This window comes from Lichenostomus cassidix, chromosome 2, assembly GCF_008360975.1.
Source record: "Lichenostomus cassidix isolate B80296 chromosome 2, HeHo_3.0, whole genome shotgun sequence".
Lineage (NCBI taxonomy): Eukaryota > Metazoa > Chordata > Aves > Passeriformes > Meliphagidae > Lichenostomus > Lichenostomus cassidix.
In genome coordinates, this window is record NC_139482.1 from 147,851,471 (window position 1) to 147,876,135 (window position 24,665).

At 38.6% G+C, this 24,665-nt stretch overlaps 1 protein-coding gene across 10 annotated transcripts in view; it reads right to left on the reverse strand.

The window, feature by feature from the left end:
* PTK2 (protein tyrosine kinase 2) overlaps positions 1-24,665 on the reverse strand; it is a 189,474-nt gene that overhangs the window by 43,216 nt on the left and 121,593 nt on the right. For 6 of the 10 annotated variants that reach the window (XM_085053659.1, XM_085053658.1, XM_085053655.1 and 3 more), the window contains 8 exons: positions 22,828-22,968; positions 22,024-22,101; positions 20,922-21,029; positions 19,849-19,966; positions 13,933-13,963; positions 11,569-11,621; positions 3,011-3,094; positions 1,837-1,854 (listed from right to left, as the gene is read on the reverse strand). In XM_085053659.1, coding sequence (XP_084909785.1) covers positions 1,837-1,854; positions 3,011-3,094; positions 11,569-11,621; positions 13,933-13,963; positions 19,849-19,966; positions 20,922-21,029; positions 22,024-22,101; positions 22,828-22,968 — 631 coding nt within the window. The remainder of the gene's footprint in view (positions 1-1,836; positions 1,855-3,010; positions 3,095-11,568; positions 11,622-13,932; positions 13,964-19,848; positions 19,967-20,921; positions 21,030-22,023; positions 22,102-22,827; positions 22,969-24,665) is intronic. The other 4 variants (XM_085053651.1, XM_085053653.1, XM_085053652.1 and 1 more) reach the window with 2 other exon arrangements.

The window sequence follows — 24,665 nt, forward strand, 5'->3', positions numbered from 1 at the left end:
ATGAGTTAATTCATACTAAAAGCATTCTCAGAACAGCACAGAGCACTTTACATGGTTTTGATACATTGCCCAAAACTGTCATGAAACCAGAAGTGTCTTCATAATCAATCCAAATAAATTAAATGTATGCAATTAACTACACAAATATTTCTTGTTCCACAGTTAACACTCTGGAGAGAAATATATAAAAAAATAATTCCTATATGTATGTCTAGCATTGTTTCTGGGAATTTGAGGAAAATTCAGTCAAGGCATCAACACTGATGGGCTCAAAGTGTTCTGGAATAACGAGAATTGACCTCCCTCACATAGGGGTTTGATCCCAGAATTAATCACTCACTGTTACCAGCTCTCCTAAACCCAGAACTGGGTCTGCTTAGAGATATTCCAGAACCTAAGTGGAGCCTAAAGCAAAACTGAGCTGGGCAAGGCTCTCCAGGCAGCTCCCCAAAAGAGGATTATTACAGCACTCTCAAGAGCTGAACACTCCCAACAAAGCAGCAACTCCAGATACCTCCTGGGTCCTTGGTAAGTCTGGAAAAACTCAGATTTAATAACAGGGCTCATCACTGCTGCCCTCCTGCACTTTTTAAACCCAGCACCATCACTTGCTAGGATTCTTGGAGATGGAAAAATGAACAGGCTGGTTTTGGGCAAAGGTAGTTGTGGTCACACACATGAATGAGCCAATCTGAGCTTCACTAAATCTGAATACATTTATTAAATTGTAGGGAGAAACATCCCAGGGTATTAAATTTGTAATAGCTAATCCATGACCTTAAGCACACGTTTGAACTTCCCTTTTTCATCATTTTTCCCATTTATCAGAGCTTGTAATTTATAAAAGAAGATAAGTTCCAATAAAAAGCTATGTAGGGGTAGTATCTGAAATATAATTTTTAAATTTATGACAGAAAAAAATGTCCTTTCGATGTTTAAAAAAAGAAAGAAAATTGTGTGGTATTATCTTTAGTTTATATCTGACAGAAAGGAGATGAAAAGTTAATACACTCCCTTTCCATTTTACTGAAGGGAAGGTCACAAGACGTGATCTCTATTTCCTCTTATTGCCCTCCTTTGCATATTGCTTTTATGCCCTTTTAGTGCCTCCTACTTAGAAGAATAAAGATACATACACTATCAGTAGCAGCAGTTTGATTCTTTCCCAACATCAGAAAGAATCCTTTAGAAAAATAGCTAAAAATCTCTTTTCAAAAAACCGAAACCCAACTTGTTTTCAGAAGAAAAAAACTTAAGAAGTCCGCAGAATATTTTGTAGTAAGTTTCAAAGTTTTTCAAATAAAATCCCAAACATTGAAATCTGTCTTTAAAATTATTAGTCTGAACAGCTGAAACCTGATTAATATTCATGTATTCAATCTGCATTAATCTATCTTATACAGCTTCTTTTTTATGCAAGGAGCACTTTGATGCCTTTAAAGCATTACTCAGTGGACTCATTTCTCAGGTGTTACATCCACTGAGATCACCCACTGACCAAATTAATGACGATATAACCATTTCAATCCAACTGGACACTCTTGCACACCTCTAAACCTTCTTTGCATCATGCCACAAGTCTCATTGCAAACACATGCAACACCACATCCCTGCGTGTTTGAAATAGAATTTTTCCTTTTTCAATTCCAGTTTCAGCGGAAAGCATTAGTTGCACAGCCTGTAAAGTACAGTATTTATCAGCCAACATCCAAAGCAGACCACTTTATAACACTAAAAGCTGTATAAAATGTATTACTGAAATGGGCATTAAGTGGTATATGGAGATAAGAGTTGCATATTGCACGTTAGTAACACACAGACTAGAAAACATATTACCGTCCCCACTAATTTCATCTGCAGATCCAGGTGGCATGCAAGGAGAGAGAAAAAAGAGGGGGAGAGAGAGGGGACAGAGAAGGGGGAGGGGAAAATATACTATTAAATTCATGAGTAATCCAAAAGTATTCAGACTGTAGTTATCTTATATACCTGACTCAAGAGAAACCAGAAAAGTAGCAGAATTTAAGACTTCTCACCTAAAACCCAAGGGACAGAGATACACTCTAAGAAGCTTTTATGATGAAACAGAGTTAATGACTTTCAAACACAAAGGTACACAGAAATTAAATTTGGATCTGGAACTAGTTCTTTTAATGCATTGTTAAGAAAAGTCAATTTCTGGGTTAATTCCATACTTTAAAGCAGTTCTCCTACACCCAGATGAGCTGGCTCAACCTGACTCTGCCCATACACTGAGGACTTGGGACAAGTAGAGTTGCTGTTGACCCTTCCAGAAGAAATGCACTCCTGAGCTATCACCAAGACATGAGTAAGAAATAGAACCACCTCAGTTTGAGTGCCACAGAGCACAGTGCAGTTGTACAAGGCTGAAATTTAAACTATGGCAAAGGGAGCAATTCTACGGGGAAGGTTGCAAACGAACACTGAAATCCACGTGTACTGCAGCAGCCCTACTGCACACCAAACCCCACAGCACAAGCTAAGGCAAATATTTCAGACAGTTTTTATAGGTAACAGGAAATCCTTCTTACCCCTATTAAAGCCAAACTGGTCCACACCAGCACTTGACCAGTATGCAGCCAAAAGCATCGCTGTATTCTGTGTTTACTTCAAAGTGATCTCAGCTGATGCTTATTGTTGCTGTTCTGTTTCATCCATAAGCATGCTGTATCAGGGGTCCAAGAATGATGTCAAAATATAGTAACAACAAAAAAAAAAGGCAGACAAGGGCTGCATAGCTATATAAATAAAATAATTTAGTATGTTTTTCACTGTAGCATATGATGCTCAAAAACAAGTTCCCCATAAAAACAGGGACCAGCAAGCTGGTGGTGCTGCACGAAAATCCAATTCAACAGGAGGAAAACATAATGCAATTATTCTTGGAACTCTGTTTACCTGAGGCTAAAGTAGTTTACAAACAGTAACTGAGTTAGTATATTCAGCTTTTGGGTTAATAAGGCAGCCTAGACAAAGAGCAGAGCAGTACCCTTGGGCGGCGACTCATGGGCACAGAAGACGAAAGGCAGAAAGCGTCTAGCTTTCTTTACTTTATGCTGACAGTGATTGACTCCTTTACAAAGAGGCAAGGAAAGGAAAGAGAAAAAAAAACAGAAACAAATTATTTGGAAACAAAAGAAAAGAGACTGAAGAGAACATCTATAACGAACGAATGTAAAAGTAAAGGTTTACATTACAATTCTGTATACCCAAACGAAAATACAAAGGTCGCTGAAACTAAAAAAGCATTTTTGGTATTTTCCTTCAAATTCCTTTCTACAGTAGTTCATTTCAGTTTTTGAAAGTGAGACTAGAACCCATTAAAAAGTCAGCTTTTGTCAACTACATACACCATTCATTAACAACACAAAGAACATTGCCTATTCCAGAAGCTCAACCTGCTTTTCCAGGTTTCCCATCCAAGCTCTGCCTGCTCTGAAAAGTCAGTTTCTGCGTTATTCCATACTTTAAAGCTATATTCCAGCTTAAGTGGCAGTCATCAAACTTAAACATGCATGTATTGACCCTGTGAAGCCTTAAAACAACACAAAAGAAGTATTTCACATAGCAGGGTTATCCAGAACAGGTTTATCTCCTGAAATACAGCACTGGCATATTTTATGATCTCAAATCTGCCACTGGAGTCTTATTCCCACTGCAGACCTGCCTTACCAATGGATACTCTAGCACTGCAAGGATCTCTGGGTGAACATCCCATGGCAATGTCCTCACTGTCCCTTCTCCCAGTCACCCCACTGCATTTTTTAGCAAAGTGCTTATCAGGAATGTTTATCAGGACGAGGGAAATTTTGGAGTAGGAAAAAATACGAAGAAGCCAAAACTGATTCCATGAGGTGAGAAAGAAGGACACAAGGTGACACTCAGCACCTGAGGATACCTGCTCCTTTTATTTCTCTTGTTACCTGTTTGCTCCTCTCTGCTTTCCCCTTTTTCCTCTCTCCAAGGAAATGTAAGAAGTGGTTTAAAAAGCCAATTTATAAAAAAAACTGCATCTTGCTGCTGGGAGCTGTTCACAGCCAAAACTCAAGAGTGAGGTTCAGCCACCTGAGTTACACAGGCTGGGGGTGCAGATGTTAAAATAGAAGCCCAGCAGCTACTGAGACAGTGAACTTGTCAGGAGTGGGAGGAGTGCAGGAAGGGTAGAAAAGAAGAATTAAGTTTCAATAAAAATAACTTTCACAAACAATAAAAACTACCATCATAAAAACTGCTGGTACAAACAGAAATCAGGAATCTAGTGAGAAAATGCACATATCAGAGAGAAAGACAGAACATTAATCAGACTCAATACTAAAATCTAAAAATGGTGCAAGGAGAGGACAAAATTCTTGACTAAGCCAGTGTATCAGTATTTCCATTTGTCTTGGTTTAAGACAATTTAAAGCAGAACACTCTGAGCTCTCCCCCTTGATAATCCCAAGGGACTTCTCTTCCTAACATCACATGACAGACAATTTTCAGTGCTGTCATTCCAGCACAAACCTCAGGTAACACTCATAAAAAGCTTCAGACACAGTATGAAAGAAAAGGAAAGAACAGTGCAGCCAGTTTAAGTGACTACAGTTTAAGTGAAAAGGTGTTGACAGGAGAATGGAGGAACCCAACACTGTTCTGAAACAGAAGAACAGGTATAGAGTCACTGCAAGCAACGCAAGCCATCTAAAAGGGAAGAGATGGTTCAACTCCTGACCTGCCTGCTCAGGCTACAGAGCTAATTTAAGCCTCAAGTGCTGAAATGCTGCTCATCCTCACACTGATATGTGGGTGGCAGAAGCTGCTGAAACCTGACTAAGCTGTTTGAAATGAAGAACACACCGTAAAGGCAAAGGTGTTCTTAATTCATCACGTGCATTCCCTGATGCCCTGTGATGTGATCCAACTCTTCTCTTGCATTTCAAACCCAGCCTTTATGATTTATTGTCTAAAGTTTGTTCAATTATTCTGCCACTCTAAATGGAAGATGCTTTGTCTAAACTTACATCTGCAAGTCTAGCTACAAAAGAAAGTTAATTCGAATTAGATGATTTAAAAAAAAAAAAAAACAAACCAAAACCAGAAGTTCCAACACTTTCCCAGGAGTCTAGAGAATACCTTAGTAAAATGAATACTACTTAAAAGGATTTCCACCATTCCACACCATCTTCCAGCCAGGATATCACTGGTGCTCAAGAATGCTGCTGAAAACTGCATGGGACTTCTTTATTTATTTAGTTCCTCTACTCGGTACTAAGTATTCATTAAAATGATTGTTTTAAAAAAAAAAAAAAAGGCAAAAATAAGGGAAAAAAATCACTTACTATGCAATAACTATGTTAGAAAGGAAGAGACCAGGCTTTCAATGCTTTTTTTTAACAGGGCAGTTAGCATTGGTGCTCCTTGTATAAGCAGATAGTAAATATTGGAAGGCTGAACCTGATAATATCCCATTCTACTTTAGCTGTACTTTGCTCAATCAGTTTGAGGAAAAGCTGTGGGGGAAAAAAAAACCCTGTAGAAAATAAATCTATCGATTTTTTAGCTTTTGAACTAAAATGAGTACTATGGGGCTGTCACATCAAATACATTCCTACATAAACAAAAATCCCCCCAAACCTGATCCTGCATGGAACATTTCTCCAGTCCTACTACGCTGTCACTACTTGCAAAGCAGAAATGTCTGCTCAAATCCAATGAGAGGCTCACAAAGGAGGAGCACAGGAGAGTAAGAGCTCCTTAACCAGCACCACAGGCTGATGGAATCAATGCAGGAACCTCCTGGACAGTGATATGGAAGAAATCTCTTTAGAATGTCACCACAATTCATTCTAGTTTTCTTATGCATGAAAAGAAGTGTTTTAGTCAGTCAGGCTAAAATAGAAGAAGATAACAGCACCAATCTATTCAACTGTGATGGGAATTTATTACCATTAAGGACATTTTCAGCTATATTATCTTATTAATCAATAGAACAGCTGACAGAGTTAAGCAACTCCCTCCTCCATGAACCTGGAGACTAATGGCTTGCTTAAGGTTTGTAAAATTAATCTGCAGTAAACTTTAAGCTTGAATGTCTCCCAGTACTGTGACCATATGGCAGAGCTACAGCTCTAACAAAGTCTTTATATTCCTCAAATAACTTAATAATTACTTAATTTGAATTTATAACTATGTCCTTTATGGCAAGACTCCTAGTCTTTCTTTTCAGAAGTGAGCTGTGAAGCATGACACAGCTGAGCTGGCAGACACATTCCTAAGTGATCAAGATACAATTTTTCACCTACAAATGTACTTTCACCTAAAAATAGTTCTCAGCTTCGTCTTTTTGCAATGGCTTGGTAAAATGGACATTAAAAAAACCGCCAACTTTTCAACCTCAAGCAAAGGCCACCTTTTTCCCCACCAACTAACTCAAAAAGAACTAAGAAATACAAGTCCCACACAAGAAATTCTTTCAGATGTGGGCACAGGGCAAACCTTCATGTGGAGCTCAGGAATCATGACACAGAGCCTGCACTGTGCTCTGCCAGCAGCAGTAATTCAATAAATTGTATTTGCCTTTCCATCCTGCTCACAGCAGGACAGACAGGTCCTTTCACATGCCAAAATCTCCTTCATTCAGAGCACTCTGAAGTAGTGTAACACTGACATCAGGTGAATATATTTATTATTTTTTTTCCTCTCCTGCCTGTTGTGTTTTGACATTTGGCTCCCGCTCTCTAGGAAACCTCCTGGAAATCTCTCTCACATACAAACTATACATAGGAGTTTCTTTCTGTGTGATAAAATCTCACTTAAATCAGGCTTATCTCCTTTAAAATGGATTTTTTTTTTCATTCAAACTGAAATTTCAGCTGAATGGCATTATTAAACTGGCAGCTCCCTCAAACAGGGAGCTTTTCTCTAAGCAGCACCTTAGAGAAAAACTCTCATGGCACTTCACTGCCATGATCAGGAGGTCATCACAGTGTGATTTAAGTGCAAAAATGTTTTGTTATAAAATTGCGACTCTGAAGCAGAACTTGAAAACATGCTGAGAAGCTCCTCTTTTAGGATACTAAAATCCTCCAGATCCTACATAGGTATTTGCTTCAAGACATCAAATTTCTCCTTCAGGGGCCATGTTACTTGATGTAACTAAACTATGGGACAAAGCACAACCAGAATTATCAGGAACTCCTGCCATCACTTCATGATGCACTTACAGCTACACTCCTTTGAGTTTAAAATGCTGCTTGTGGTAATGCCAGCAGCTGCACCAGCTGGGGAACAGGATAACATCCAAGTTTCTCTTCAATATACCTATTTCCCTCTTCAAGGTGTGTGTCCATGGGTTTGCTACTCAGGAGACCTGAACACTTTAACAGCTGAAAGAGTGATGGTATTTTCAGAGACCTTTGAATTTCCTTCACCAAATAAGCACTAAATACTAAAGCTGCAAAACCAGCATCTGCTTTAAGCAAGGCCAACCCTGTGGGACACCCTAAAACCTCCTTCAGACACATCCCTTGTGCTGGATACTGAGCTCATCTCTCCCTTCCTGTCACCTTCCCACTCACAGCTCCCTCCCTGCAAAAAACATGACTTTACAACACTACCTGAACACCCAAATGCCAGGAGGGACTGCTTGGAACCACAGGAGGCTTTAGGTTGAAAAATACCCTTAAGATCATTGAGTCCAACCATTAACCCAGCACTGCCAAGAACCGGCCAAGATTTGTTCAATACTCTGCTTGTTCAATGCTCACTGAAACATATGGGCCTGAAGTGTCTGAAATACTCTGTGGCACTGCATGGAAAGTAGCATTTGAGCTAGGATTTAAAAAATTCACGAATTCTCTAGGGCAAAGGAGGCACAGCGATTAGCCAAGGGATGCAAAAGCATATTTATTCTTCCTAGTCATATTTACATAAGCAAGGAAGGGGCAGAAGAAACCAAAGAACTCTGTGTCAGAAAGAATTTATGTAAAAATGGAGCAAGCAGCTACTGCTTTACTGATTTGATTTTATGAAGAACTTTTTGTAATATGCAATTGACCAGATGAGTTATTATTTTTGGAAATACATCTATCTGGAAGTGTAAGATCACCTTACCAAGGCTAATGTTTGCTATTTAAAAACAAACTGCTGGCCAAAGTAAGTTCCCTTAGACTAGGGCAGAACATTTTAATAAGGTGTCTCCAAGCAAAACAGTGGAAATACAGTCAATAAAATTATAGTTAACTGGTGTGCTGCTTCTTGCACATTTGATATACTATTTGCACAGAGCAAATAGTTTAGCCTTTCCATTTCCTGAGTGTACAATCATGGCCAAGTACAAAGAACTCTTTTTTAATGTAAAGAGAGATGTAGGAGAAGAAGGTAAAAGCTGCAATCACCTATTAGCTAAAACACTCATTGTTTCTGGTGAATCACAGCCATTTTCAGCCAAAACATCAGATGACTACCAAAGAAATCTAAAATCCAACTGATTCAATTTAGCTTATAGCAAGTTAAAATGTTATACCCACACAAATGTGTTGGGACAAAAAATTTCTATGCTTGTAATAACTGGGGGGGGGTTGAATCTGGTGAGCAACTTAGTTGCACACAATGTCCACTGCAGAGAACAGAGAATTTGAAAAAGCAAGGCAGACAGTTAACACCAGAAGAAACAGAAGCAGCAAGAGGTGTGTGGCATAACCTGGCTCAGATCCAGCAATATGCTGCTTTGGATTCCTGAAACCAACTTCATCCTTCACTTCTTTGAAAAGGCCTTTTTCAGAGGGGGGGAAACAAAAAAAAGCATTTACAAACCTTCTATCTTTGTTTTGGAATATTGGAGCACTTGGGAAATACCAAGTTATCACCTTGCCAGACCAGAAATATTCCAAGGTATGCTAATGAATATTTCAAAAAGACAAGGCGTCTTTCACTAACAGGATCCTTTTTAAACCTGCAAAGCTTCAGACAAATACCTGAACTTTCAGACCACCAAATCATGTTTCACACTGGATTTGGATATTGCTGGTTTCTCCGAACTGTGGTGGGGAACTCACTGTGAAAACTTCCTTTCCAACTAAGCATGTTAATATTATAAATATGTCTGACTGCTTAATATTTTTGCTGAATCTCTGTCTCAGACTTTTGCTATTTATCTTTAGCATCAGGAGAGGTCTACACAAAGGGAAGCAATATCACTGAAATCAAACAGCTGAGTTAATTTAGGATTTAGACCATCAAAGGCGTGAAGAACATTACAGATGTCAGTGAGTTACAAAAGTTCATCTCATCTGAGGCATTTGGCTCTCCGTCACTGCAATGTCACCTGAGAAAAACTGCTGTTCTGCACCCCACAGCTGGTTCTGCACCCCACAGCTGGTTCTGCACCCCACAGCTGGTTCTGCACCCCACAGCTGGCTCTGCCCTGGCTGCTGTCAGGCTCTGTGACCTGGGATGGGCTGAACTGAGCATTGTGTGCAGCTGCTACCTCCCTTGTTCCACACTGATGGATCAGTTCCATCTGACAGCAGGAGTGAGACTTCTCCACATCTGCATGATGTATTATTTTATTTATAGCAAACTGATTCCTCTGGGAATTCATGAGATTCTTACAGAAAGCAGCTCCTGAGAATAACCCCTGTCATGTAAGTTCATCTCAGCAATCTGCCTCTGGTTTAAACTTAATATGATTACATACTCAGTGCATTTCCAATAATTTGGGGAGGCAAAAAACCCAACAACAAAAAAGGCTTTATGTGTTCTGTGCCATCATATTAAAAGAACAAACCCCTGAGACTGAATATGAAATGCATTGGCATGAACCATTCCAGCATTATATTAGTGTTTCCAGTGGTCTGTAACATGGTACAAAAACAAACACAGTAATTTCACTGTGGAAAGATATAAACCATTACTACAAGAATAATACCTAACTGGTTTTGATTTTGGTATTGGCAAGAAGGAGAATGATATTTTCTGGTTTAATTTTATTGTATTTCTTATAGGAACCAGCTTTGCACCTCACAGTGTCCCTGACGTTCACCTGAACAACCAGCTCAGCTCCAGTACTGCTACTTCTGTTTTTTCTGTGGTGCTACAGCAAACCTCTCATTTCCCCCTCACCCACCTTCATGTGATACCCTGAATGCCAGAACTGGGGGTATTACTACTAATTTCCCTACACTACTTTAAAAGAGAAGTAGTTGTGCTCTGAGACACCAGAGAATTTCAGCAGAAGATACCTAAATTTGCAAACTGACAGCAAGAAAGGATCATGAAGGAAACATTTATTACTGGTTTTATTATTAAAAGTATGAAAAACTGAAGGAGTCACAATTTGAGGCTGCAGAGAGTTTGACTTTTTTTGTCCTCAAGATTAGCCTTTTTGGGGGGAGATTGGAATAATTAAAAGCACAGTGCTAATCAGTTCAGAAATTTCAACTTTTTTAACCATTAAAAGGAGCCACAGAGGTAAGAATCAAAAGAGAACATGCTGACCATGCTTCATGCTTATCTACCTGATCTACCATGCTTGCTTGGCAGACACTGAAGGAAGAAGAGCTGTTATCTGAGAGGCCACAGTAACTGATGGAGCTCTGTTACCCCACAGCTTTATTCTCATTTAAACTCCACGTCCTCTCACCTGTTTTCCTGCACAGTGTCTGTTTATTTGCGCTTCCTATGCCAAGGAGTGAACCTCAAACATCTTTAAAAATGAGTGAGGGTGGGGAAAGGAATCTGAAAAGTAGGAATTAATCAAATGTCTATGTATATTTACTCCCTGTATGAAGTAGGTTGGTTTTTGAATATGTGCCATTAAGTGCTCACATAAATGTTAAAAGTGGGGCTGAAGCCTCCCTCTAAGTCAGGGGTGGAAAATCCACTGAGTGACAGTATTGGTTCCTCAAGTTTGTGGCCAAATACTAGAAACCTATAGGAACAGACCATAATATAAATACATTTTTGCATTAAAATCCACTTAACAAATATGTGTACAGATTTAGAAATGCATTTTCTACTAAACCATTGAATCAATCCTTCAAAATTATTTAAGATTCTGTAACAGGAAAATATTCTCTCTCAAACATAAAAACTTAAAAAAACCCACAGTAACTTAGAGAATTCTCAAGAAGCCTATAAGGTACAGAAACAAGACACATTACCTCACATACCCATCCTTCAATTAACTTGTCATTTTCAATAGCAAAAATTGAATGCTTTTATCTAAACAGCTACAGAAAAACAGCTATTAAGTTTCTCCTTTCTGTAAAGCAACGATTAATATTTAATTGCCTATTTTCCCTTTTCAATGCTCTCCTTCACAATTAGCACATACTCAGGTAATTTCAGTTCTAGTCTACTTTGTCAGGAAGTTAAGTGGAAATACTGACAAGCAGCCTGGCTTTGAAGTAACTGCATGGAGATGGCTGTTGCATGAAAGTTTCTCTTCAGAAACTGCTCTCCAAAGGCAGCACAGCTCCGGATTTGGAGCAGCGGTGAGTGGAAAAGCTGCCTGCACATCTGCCAGCTCCAGAATTAACTCAGGTCCTGGGTTTGGATGAGCCTTACCTGACACAGAGACTGTGTGAGACCTCACTCCTTGCTTCTCATTGTTGGCCAGCCTGGAAAACAGAGGTTGGAAGCGCTGAATGCTGTACATTCTTCAGCAAGGCTGGGAATTCATCCCAACAGGCACCTACTGTAATTAGCAGGGCTGAGCTGAGCTACCTCCCCCAGCGACAGCAGCAGAGAAGGCAGAGAGGAATCTACCACTTCATCCCATCTGGGGGAGCTGAATTAGCACCACGATTCACACAAACAGAGTGAGTTTGAAGGGAAACACAAAACTTCAGTTGTGCACCCTTCAAAGGTGTAATCTGACTGTGCTGCTGCTTTCTGTGTGATCTGCTGCACAAGGAGCATGAATTGAGCTTTTGTCTGTAAGATGACATATCCTGTACTACTTTGAATTAATTAACATGTCAGCTAAATGAAGAAAACCAATTGCATTTAAATGCAGTAATGTAGAAATGTTCATTATGTTATGTATATATTATATTTTGTTCATTATGCATAAATGCATGGCTCATTACATGTAAATGTTCACTATGTTATGTATATGTTGTGTTACACATAAATGTTCATCAGGATCACAACTTCTACCAAATTCTCAATTTTTTGTCACTTACACATATAACCACAATTCTAATGGTCAAGAGAGCACTGCACTTCATGCCTTCAGAAATCAGGAATTTCATCTGGCAAAAGCAAATCTTCCCAGATGCAAGATGCTGTTGGTTGGTAGTTTTGTGTATTTGATAAAAGCTCTGCTGCCAGACTCAGAGCACATGTGGTGCTCTTGTTAAACAGACTCAAGTGTACATATTTAACTGTCCGCAAAATGGGAAGAAACTTCTCCTTCAAACTTTATTTTACCCCAGAAAGCCTTACAAATAAAAAGGGGTTAAACTTTATGTAATTAGAATGTTATTCTGTGTTTTTCACTTGAGTCTATTTATGTAAAAATAAATTTTCCTGTTCCATAAGTGCACACTAAATTTACCAATTTTATTGCTTCCAGCCTTAACTTTTTTTCCCTGAATTTTCTCTCTTTCTACAGCATGAGAAAGCTGCCTGGTAGTGAGGACTGCAGCAGAACCTACATGTAACCACTAATTCAGGAACAAATTGTATTCCATGCTCCATCCAGTAGTTAAGAAAGTAACAAAAACAGTTCTGGACTTCTTCCAGAAATAAAGGAAGAAACAGAATGACGTGACTGGGTGAAAACAGGCACAGCCCCTGTGTCCCAAAATAAAAATGAAGAGGTAAAACATCCTAAATGTCATTGTTTTTCAGCAGTGTTTGCCTCATGCTACTGGACATGGTGACACTGCTGATGTGTGACTCTAAACTGGATCTGCATGTGGCCACTGAGAGCAGATTACAAAAAATTAAAATAAACCACAAAACAAACCAATAAATTGTCTTGGTTTAAAGGCTGAAGTTTGGGAGGCCACAACAAGAAACTGCTCATGGAAAGGTGAGACAACTTCCAGAGAGGATGGAGACCCAGACAGAGACCACCAACCCCAACAACATAAGGAATTGTCAAATCAGAGCTAAATCAGAAATTTATTCTTATTTACTTTGAAGTTGGGAAGAAGAAAAATTCAGAGAGGTATCTCAGCATACTTTGTAAGAATTATTAGATGCAGATACCTTGTCTCAGCACACCTTTGATGAAGTATCACCATAAAACCAAGCAGGGAAAAAAAAGCATCTCTATTTGCCTGACACAGGATTGGCATTTTCTAGGCATCCACATTTATTATTGGAGAAGAATTTTTCTATGTTATTATATTTTTAAAAATAAAGAGATAGTTAATCTGTAATATTAATATTTAAATTAATAACTGCTTTTCTTTATTACACTGAACTGAAATCCCAACTTCAACTCACCTCATTATGGAAATTTTATTAAGCAAAGGTGACCTGACAGATTTATGATAGCAGCAAAAAGAGTGGTTTTTGTATTTCACATAAGCCAAAAAGGGGACAATTAGAAAAAAGAAGGCCACAGACTGACTCACAGATTGAAAACACAATTCAAAAACTGTTTAGCATCACTCCTATAATTAAATCTACTCATGGACTCGAAAGAAATAGCCTGAATTACGATCAAGTGTTTTCCAAAACAATCTGCTTCTGTTATTGTCAGATTTGATGGATGCATTATGCACTTTATTCCTCAGATTTTCTTTCTGGTATCTTTGTAGTTTAACACTGCTGTGAGACTTTTATGCCCTACCTGCTATTTGTCCTGGAATCCAAAAGCAACAATAAAAATTAGGCATGTGCAAAAGTCCTGAAAGCGTTGCTATTTTTCAAAACATTTTTCTAATATATAAGGAAAGAAAGCACAGAACTTACTTTGGTATTGATGGTAAAGCTCTTTCACCTTCTGTGTAAACAAGAAGAAAACAGGATTAAAGCTTTTACAAGTCTTCAAATAACCTCTCTCAAAGTGAAATATATACATGCCTGAAACAATAATCATCGCAATCTCTCAGGGAAACTTAGGTGACCCAAAAGAATGTTCTATACATATATAAAGAGCAACATATCAACAACTCCTTCTAACCACTGATACAGACCTTGAGGCAAACTCTCATCTGAGGGAACAATGTACACAGAATATAAAAGCTCTTTTTTATTCTTAACAAATAACTCCAATAAATCACTTGCAGAAGTTGTGACACTATCTCATCTCTCTAGTAAGGAAAGCTTTTCTTTTATCTCCAAGATGTCCTAAGTGCTAACATATAAATAAAACAATTGAATCCAACTTGGATTTCCAAGTAAGACAACTGAAATAAATCATTAAAGCACATATTATCATATTGATTTCACACTGGGTTGAGATTATAAATAATAATGTTTTGTGCCAGAGAGTAAGTCAGCTTTTTGTACACTATTTTCAATTCCTTCCCAGTCTTTCTTTCAAAATGGTAATGTGTATAAAAGCTTGGATGTACATATTCAAGGGGTTTTTTTCTGATTGGATTTGATGACACTTGGTATTCCCGTGGGGAAGTTACTAATCCTTTATCAAAACACCTTTACAGCAGATTGGAGTATGCAGGGAAGGACAGAAGATGGGCAATTGAAATGTGTTTCACTCTCTAAATCAAAGTAGCTCTGATAAAGTGACCTCAGAGAAGAGCCACACTTGCAGAAACTGGTGACATACACTTTGTTTACAGAAAATCATGTACATTCTCTTTTTCCTCCCATGTTAAAACTTCCAGAAATTATAAATGTAGATGACAGTCTCACCTTTCTGTATTAATGGACTGAGCAGAGAAATGCTGAATACCCAGAAGCCACACTCAGCATGGCAAAACACATTATTTTGGTACCTTTTTTTTTGCTGCCTACAGGTAGAAAAGCATTATTTGGCTCAGCAACAGTCTGTTTTCATCTGTCTGATGTGAGATGTTGAAAAGGAAGTTGCAGAAAAGAAGGGAAACCAGAAGCTGCAATTTGGAAGATGTGGATCTGCTCCTATGTTTGGCAATGGATTTAAGGTTTAGATGGTGCTGATTAATCACACATGTTACTGGTGGAACATACAGTCTTCCTCTGTGTTGAAAGAACTTCATTAAATTGCAGATTTAAACTTATCATTCTGTATTTTTAAATCAAGGTAATGGATGCACAATTAATAAGCAGCTATTCAAAATAATTCTTTTGCTCTTTAATACGTAGCTCCACAGCATGTTAACTGCACACTATTCAAACTGCATTCCAAAGATGGAATTTTAATTTCCTCTAGGGCTTTTTTTTTTGTGGAGTATCATAGTCGGTACTCAGAAAGATCAGTGAATGATTTCATTACACTTGATAGGAATGATTTCATAACACTTGCAGGACCACAATGCTTTGTATGTTCAAGGTACTGAGCTCAGATCAGATCAGATTGTTTTTCCCTCCTCCAACCTCCTAAGAAAGTCAGAAATACCCCAAGTAGAAAGTCAGAAATACCACTGGTATTTCAGCTAGTGTGTGCTGAAGTCAAATACTACCTATCAAAGAGGATCTGAAGGAGATAAAGAGAGAATCTGCCTTTCCAGTGTGATATTAAATTTCCTCAAAGAAGAGAATCTCATTCTGTTCCCACAAGCCTCTGTTCCACTTTTTGAACAGCTTCCTATCAGTACAAAATGCAAAGCAAGGATCATAATAAAACATAATAAACCACAACAAAACAAAATCTTGATTCCATTGTAAGAGCAAACCCTTTCTAGGCACTTTGTGAGATAGGGAGAATGTGAACAGAAGTGGTCTTACACAGTTGAGTAGTAGTATGATGTAGTCAAAAAGTTTGAAGAAGATGTAAAAAGGCAAGGGAAAGGTGAAGGAAATGAAGGAAAAGCAAAGAAAGTGAAGGAAAGCTGTTTGAAAAACTGAAGAAATGATGGGGATAGACAGAGAAAAACAGACTCTGACCCAAGTTCAATGAGTATTTGCTTCCAGATCCACTGGGAAACCAAGCAGCATGCATGGATCTACCATATCCAAAACTCCCATCTCATCATCTCCCTGTTCACCATCCCCTGTAGAATTCCACAGGACATAACTGGCTTCATGCTCTTTAGCATCAGAGCAACAGATCTGGACCCTTGTCCTCTAGGCTGATGGGGCTGGGAGATGTGGACAAGGCAGGCTCAGCCCTGGGAAGAAGGAAGAAGCACCCAGAACTTCCTGGAAGGCACAGCCTGGTGCCTGCAAGGAGTGGTTATAGGGACAACACATCCCACCTGGCTGCTGGAGATCGGTGCCAAGTGCAGGGCTGTAAATGGACAAGGGAACTGGAAAAACCAAGTAGATGTTAAAAAAAACCACAACAAAACACAAAGAGGCATCCAGGCATCAAAAAAACCTCATATACTATTGAGCAGTACCAGAGGTACACAGAGGTTGTAGTACTAGGGGCTTGGAACCAGATGATTTTTAAAGGTATCAGCAAACCTGAACTGTTCAATGATCCTTCTGTGATTCTGTGCCTCCCCTTTCACTGGATACAGTTTAAGAAAAAAAAATCTGCATGGAACTTCTGATCTTACAGATGTCTACATGCTCTCTGGATACAAACTGCTCACTTCAGGCACTGGTGCCCAAGTTGGTGCTCATCCTTTTACAGTTTATATCCCAAATAAAATACCAAATATTCATTAGTACCCCTGCAGGTCTGAAGTCAAAACTTCTTACTAACAGCATCCCAATTCAGGCATATGTTGTTTTTCACAAGTTGAAACCCACAACATTTTTGCCTATTTCTACATTTTTTTTTAAGAATTGGGGTATCCATGGCTGTAGTGGGGTTCTCACTCTGAGGAGAGTTCCATGCTGGACACAGCAGGTCCCAGGCAGCTCCAGTGGTCCCAGCCAGGTTCTCAGCCAGGCTGGGGGTGCAGGGGAATGTAAATTGTCCTCACCTCTTAAATTATTGTGAAAGCAAAATCAGTGAGGGGTCAAACTAGTCGAAGAGGTAACACTGACCTAAGAATGAGAACACATTGCCATTCCATTAAAATGAAAATGATGGCCACGGTTAATCTGGGTGAAAACTCCAGGAACTATTTAGGTTTGTATTTTTGAACACTTCTCTGGGCAGCCTGTTTCAGTGCCTAACCACCCTTTTGGTGAAGAAATTTGTCCCAACATCTTATTTAAACCTCCTGGAGCAGCGTGGGGCTGTTTGCTCTTGTCCTATAGCTTGTAACCTGGGAAAGGAGACTAATCTCCTTTCAAGTAGTTGTAGAGAGTAATAAACACTCCATAATCTAAAAGCTGAGAATCAGTTCAACTTTTCATGAGTTTTTTTTCATTTGTGCTCTTGGCCTGTAAGAGTTAAGGGTGATAATGGAAAAACAAATATTAAATGTGAAGTTTCCACATTGGTCTAAAGGCACCTGTATATCAAAATATTTATGAAAAATAAAACAAACTGAATGGAAAAATGCCAAATACTGTCCAAGTGCTCTCCCCAAATTAAGAGTTATTGGATCATTACTGGATAGCAAGACAGATATTACAAAAACAAGCTCTGTTAGTAATTAAGAAGGACAATTTATGAGGAGACTTGCAATAAATGTAAATTTACAACAAAGACAGGATGGGAAAGCTCAAAAAGGGGATCAAATACATCTGTGGGATCAAGAGCTGCTACATGATTTGTTTTTGATGTGTCTTATACAATCAAAGCTCACTGTGGGAGGGATGTGGGAATGCAGATCATGATGGGGACAGCTCTCCTATGAAATGTTTAATGAATATGTTGAGTGTTGCTACGAACTTAAAAAAAACCAAACAAAAAAAAACCCCTCAGACAAAAGAAACCCAGAATTTATTTTAACTGGAGGGGTTGTCTTCATGCATGCATAAAAAGGAGAGTTCCCAAAGTGCTACCTGATGTTCCTGTTCAATCACTGCTCATTTGCTCCATGTTAAAATTCTGTGTTACAAGAATAGCACACAAACAAACACCCTGAATTAAATGCATTGATTTACCCTGCAGTCACACCTACCAGCAAACCTCAGTGCAAGGCACAGGGAAATCAGATATTGCTCCTCAGAGAGCTCAGTGAGCCTAGAAGATGTAAAAGCTGCTGATAAGAAAGTCAGGTCAGAGAAAGACAAGAATTAGAAAGAAAAATTGCAAATAGAACGGGTCAGTTTTGATGGCACAACCACCAATGTGGAAGTGGCAAGAGCTGGACAATGTCCACAATGCCCCTAAATGAAAAGCAGAGAGTCAGAGCTTTCCAATAATTCAGGGAAGAGGTCATGGGTAAAGACATGAAAAAGTTTTAAAAGATCAACTCTGGCTATCACAGTTGAGGCTGAAAAGCAGCCAATCCACTCATAGTAGAAGGAAAGTCTTGGGAGTGAATAATAAGGAGCAAACTGTAGCAAACCCGAAATCATGATTTCTCAGAAAAGAAGAGGCACAAAAGACAAACACTCACAGGCACAGACTGGTCTAATGAAATGAAGATCTTGGATTGTGATGCCTGGTTTATTTTTAGAACAATAAACTGTCATTACCCCCGATGCTAACTTATCCTTTTGGTGTCAGATTTTGGGACCAATGATTCATCATCCCTGAATTCTGCACCAGGTTGGCTTGGAGAGATGAGTTTGTGTTGAGGGAAGATTCCCATTTATATGGAGATAAGGCTGCACAGCTAACACAAATTCTAACAAAGCTGCTTGTGTTGGAGTTAAAGGTCACTCAAACACACTAAGGGTCAGAAATACCAAAAAACCCCATGCAAATTTAAGAATAATGTGAACCATTACCATGAGCTGTGAAAGTATCTAACACCCTATGATAACATGTTTTGATTTCTGAATGACCAAGTTTAAGTTTGGGGGGTTTTGAGCCATGCACAGGCAGGACGTTATAGATGGACTTGGAAAAAACCTGAATTATGTTAACAACACCCCAGAGAAAACCTGTGGCACAAAAAGAGCAAGAATGTGGCTAAAATGGGACTCAGTTTCACATGAGAGATGCTGGGATAGTTTGTGTAATTTCTTGTATTACAAATAGGGAAGAAGGAAATAGTTTATTGTTTTAGAAAGCAGGAAAGTTGGATGAATTTCCATGAGTAAAGATGAGAACAATAGGGAAGAAGAAAATTTCATTCTTAAGATGCTTTACTTGGATGTTTATCAATAATTAAAGCTGTTGCAACTGGAAAAAATTCTAATGAAATTTAATTAAATCCTCTCTAAAACTAGATGTACCTGCAACCTCATCTCACTGCTTCCAGGTTGTGAGATGCTACAAAAACAACTGATGGACACTATAAAAAGTATCTCTGCTTTAGTTCTATTTTATGAGAGGAACCCATGATACCTCTTAAGGTTTTTATTTTTTAAAGGGAGATGTTTTGAGTGTCTAGGAGAAAGGCAGAAACTAACATTTATCACTTGTCAGAATCTTATCCAAACGCATCTCTCTGAATTTCCACTTGTATATGAGGGAATCACATTTTAAGATAACACACCCTTGTTAGAAGTGCCTTTATTAATAATTAGAATCTACTTCTGCTATTTAAGACTGGAATTAGTGTAAAGCAGTGATCACTAAAACCAGTCTTAATTCTCAGCCACTAAGCAATTTTTTACGGAGTGACAATTTAGCATCAGTGTTTCTCATGGCTCCTGCCTGAAAGAAAAACCCTCCAAGTGAGGGCTTTGCTGCTACCTCGTGTCTTCCATTCAAATGGAAAATAAGCTGAGTAGTGACAGCTGTGGGGATGAAGGTGTCCTTACCTTTCTGAGGCCTGATGATGAAGGACTGCGTGGCTCCGTTCACCAGCCGGCAGTAGCCGTCGATCAGGTCAGCCATGTTCTCTGCAATGGTTAAGGATGGTGCTGTCACTGTCAGAGGCTACAGAGGGAAAAAAACAAGGCACCAACAAAGAGGAATTATTGTAGCTGCAAACACGGAGTGGAACAGCTGTGTCATTGCATCAGAACTTTACAAACGCAGGCAGAGCGTAAACAGAAAAATGTGGGTGAGCAGGGAGCCACCAGAGAGGTTCTTGCTTTAGTTTTTATGCAGCAAATTTCAAACAGGAGGTTCAGAAAGCACAGCTGGTAAAACCCTCCACCTAAATGTAGTGTTACTATGGGCTTATGAAGTGTAGACCACTGTTGAATACAACTGCTATGACTTTCAGGGTTATAATTAAGACAATTCTGAAGAAGAATTAAAGCTCTTACAGGTGGCATCTTTTTTCCCACCTCTGCAGCAATCTATTCTTTGCCTAAAAACAACCCATACTGATTTCAAAAATGATTAAAAAAAAAAAAAAAGTACACTGGAAAAAGAGATGCGAGACATACAGGCAAGGCTATTAATTTTAACACCACTAACATTCATCATCCTCTGCACAGATCTGCCAACCTCCCTCAATCCTCCTCTACCACAGTGACTGTTTTCTGGTGCATTGGACCAAGGAAAAGATTTTATTTCACTTCCAGCACTGCCTCCATGTAATATGAGGGAACAAATTTTCTTTCTTTCACATTTCCCCTTTACACAGAAGTGAAATTGCTCAGTTTTCTCTCTAGGATGCAGTACATATGCACATGCAGGCTGCTATTAAACCGCATTTAAGAGCTACTTTTTTTCTATTAAGCTTCTCTTACGAATAGTAAAGTCTACAAGCACCAGCTGCAAAACCTAAAACATGTAATGAACTCTAAATCTATTTTAAAAACAAACCCAGAACAGAAAGTACAATACAGAGAATATCCACATCAAGAGGATACTAAGCTCCACTCCTTGCAAGGAATAACCAAAGTTAGTAGCAAGTTTATCACCACTGTCAGTAACATACCTCAGGTGCACCTGCTATCTTGAGTTGCAACATCCCTTTTCTGTCCTTGTCTTCACTGTTTGAATACTGAATGGTTTGCACTTGATTGAAGTCTGCTAAATGAGTTGGCTACAGAGAGACAATGCAAAAATTAGGAAAAAAATATCAAAATTAGAGCAAAATAGTCTGCCTTTATACCTGGTGTTGCAAAAGCACAGGGAGGCTTTGATCTCCAAACTACACGTGCAGAAATCTGTTCTCTGTTTCTTTCTGGGGTTTCATCACTACTGGCTAACAACACACAGAGTATCTGGGAAAAAAAGGAATCCAACTGCACTGTGCCCACAGAGGTCACTGTTGAGTAACACCAGGCAGGACTGAAGTGAGAAAACCCCTTGGATGTCACCACAGAAAACTCAACAGGTAAAATCTGCACAGAACCCACACTCACACATTCCCAACATCCCTCCAGACTGCTGGAAAAGGGATGTTCTTAGCTCTATTTATTCCTGATCTTCCAATCTTTTCACTACTTTTGAATTCATTTCAATAGAAAGCTGGACATGGGTTCAGATTAAGTTGTGATTGTAAAGGTCCCAAACATTTTGCTGAAGGATCTGTCTGGACAGAGCTCCCTTGCACCATGGAGGTGCACAGGAAACACTGAAATACAGTCAGGATCAGGTAAGGAAAAGACTGAGAAGGGTATGAAGAAAGCCAGTAAGCAATGCCTGCACAAATGTGCACAACAACTGATTAAACAAGCTCTGCATTTACACATTTCTAACAAAGAGAACAACTCAATAATTCACCTTTCATTGTTAGAAAGTCCCCACCAATGCTTCAGTGTCTGCAGGTGAGCACTGCACTGTGCAGAAAAGCCAATAAATTCAGTGCTAAGCTTGACACTACCTCTGTCCCTAACACCAGTGCCTTTCCTCTGATCCCAAATTACAAATTAATACCTGACTAAGAACTGTACATGCTGAGCTCCCAGCTCTGCTGTGTTTAACCCAGAGATCAGACTGGTCACTCCCCTTTCTGTGACATCCAGTTCACAACAGGTCATGATTATTAAAACAGTGACTCAGAAAAAAGCCCACAAAACCAGAAGTAGACTTACATTTGCACCCTTGTCTGTCAGGTAACTGATTCCTTCTTCTGGGCCAATTGCCAGTTCCACTGAAATAATCCAGCTTGACTTGAGAGTCAAAGGAGAAAGACAGCGTAAAATTTCAATAGTAAGACAAGGCCTTGTTACTGAACACAATTCTCCAACATCATCATTACAGGTTATAGTAACTGATATCTAGAAGCTTTTCAACTCTTCAAAAAATTTTAAATTATATTAAAATCAAGTAATTTTGTCAGTGGCAAAACCCCCCGTGACTGGTTTCCTGAGGATCTCTGCTACTCAAACTGCATTTCCATGTGTTTTATCTTAGGCCTTCATGAGAACTATGGATTTCCTGTATTTCCTCTTTTCATGGACATTGATATTCAAATTCTAATTTTTACTGGAGTCTTCATTTTCACAAACCTTCCAGACTTAGTACCCTTCCTCAAAATTTACTTGAAATAGGTAGAGATTAACAGGCATTAGAGGAAAAATTATAAACAGTAGTTGAGAAGTCTCATGTTCTCACGGAAACAGCTGAAAGACTGCTTGACTTTCACAAACAAAACACCAATAAAAGCATTTCATTTTACATAAAATTCTTACCCAACTAATGAATGATGCTTTGTTTTTTAATATTCAATGGAGAAAGTTCTGAATAAAATCAATAACTACTTTTTGTTCTAAATGAAATCCAATCATTTATATGAAAACAGGAACTAGGCAAAAAATTATTGCAGAACTAAGCAAAAGCAATTAGACTGGTAACTCCAGAATGTATTCTGGTGATTGTCACATTCCTCAACTTACACCAAGAGCACACTTGAAGCATTCCTTGTCAAATCTGTACACTGGAGAGAGGATCTCAAAGAACTTCAAAATACTTTCTTCTCTATTGAGGTTGGCAAATTGTCGAAATGTTTGTTGGATTAATTTCCGTAGTGTTTTGGCCTGTGAATTAAAATATTAAGAGAAAAATTATTTTTAATCTAATCACTGAGACATTTTAAGAGTTTTAGTCACTTAGTAGCACTAACAGTGTCTTTATCAATGAGATACAGACAATTATCAAGGAAAAAAAAAAGAAGCTTCAAAAAAGCAGCAGTTCTGCCTTTTAACTTCTGCTTAGGATCAAAATTATTTCTACTGTATCATAGAGAGGATATCTAACGAAGAATGTTTTGAATAAATTATAATAAATGACCACATGTTAACCCTTCCAGGAATATTTGTTCTAGGTTCCTCATTTCTCCCAACTTCTGAACTGTGTCAATACAAAAATACAGCAATTTCTACCTCCATATGAGGTTTTAAACTAAATTATCATTTTCTCTCTTACCCAGTAATAACAAGCCAGCTGTAGCTGTATCTTAATCTCTACACACAGTAACTTAGACAATCCACAATAAAGTGAATTCTTTCAGTCTGGTAATATGCAAAAAAGCTTCAATATAAAAAGATAAAATTTAAATAGTTGACTGAATGTGAAAAGTAAGACATATATTGAAATTTAACTACATTAACTATGTTGTCTAACATTTTATTAACTGTTTTCAGTTAGGGTAGAAATAACCAACTCAGAGCAGCAAAAAGGATAGCTAAACTAAGACTTTAAAAAAGTGAAGTATCTCTCTATGTAATGTACAATCCCTGAAGAGGCAGCCACTCATATGAAAATAAAAACAGGATCTGAGAATCAGTATCTCTAAGATGCCCCCAAATTGAACAAGTCATCAAGGATTGTGAATAAAAACATCTACCAAAAGTGACTGAATGGGCTTAAAAACCCTTTAGAAATACCCATTTCTAATACATCTTCCAACCAACAATAATGATAGAAAGCAAAACCACGCTTATCTTTGCAATATGTCAAGATTAAGACAGGAATTGCCATTGTTCCTCCATCCAAACATATCTGAATGTCCCATTTTAACAGCAGTAAAACTCTTCATTCTTCCCTGTTGCCTGTTAACAGCCCCAGGCACCACACAAATAACCAACTTCCTTTAGTCGTTAGCACTTCCAGCCAGATTAGACACTCATTTTTAGAAAGCCTTTACAGAACATTCAGAAGTCAAAACAGCCAGAAATATTTATGTGGTGTGTTCAGGAGGAGTTATTCCAGTAGCAATGATCCAAGGGTGTTGCATATTCACACCCAAAATGATCAGTTTTGCAATGATGAATATGTAGGTTGAAAAAAAACCCTCTCAGCATATACTATGCCGTAAAGTTAACAAAGAAATTGGACTTTGGCGTAATTACAAATTGTTGTGTCAATTTAGCAGAAAAAACTGCCAGGTGGATCACTGAGGAGGCTGCAGAGCTGCACAGGGTAAGAAAGCACCTGGCAGTCAGGAAACCCCCCTCGAGCACCCAGAGCTGCCTCAGGCTTTGTTAGGACTCAGACACCTCCACTGGACCTCCCTTTTATCTTTATTTTTACTGAGAAAATCAACTTCAAGGGAACTGCAAGCCTCAGCCTTAGCTTATCACCTGGCAAATACCAGGAGCAAGACAATACAAAATAAAAAAAATCTGCCAGCTCAAATTGTCCAAGTATTTGAGGCACTCAGCTAATGAAAGATACTTTATTCTGCCCATGGTTTATTTTCCTGACCAATTCCAGGATCACTTTTACTGCCAGG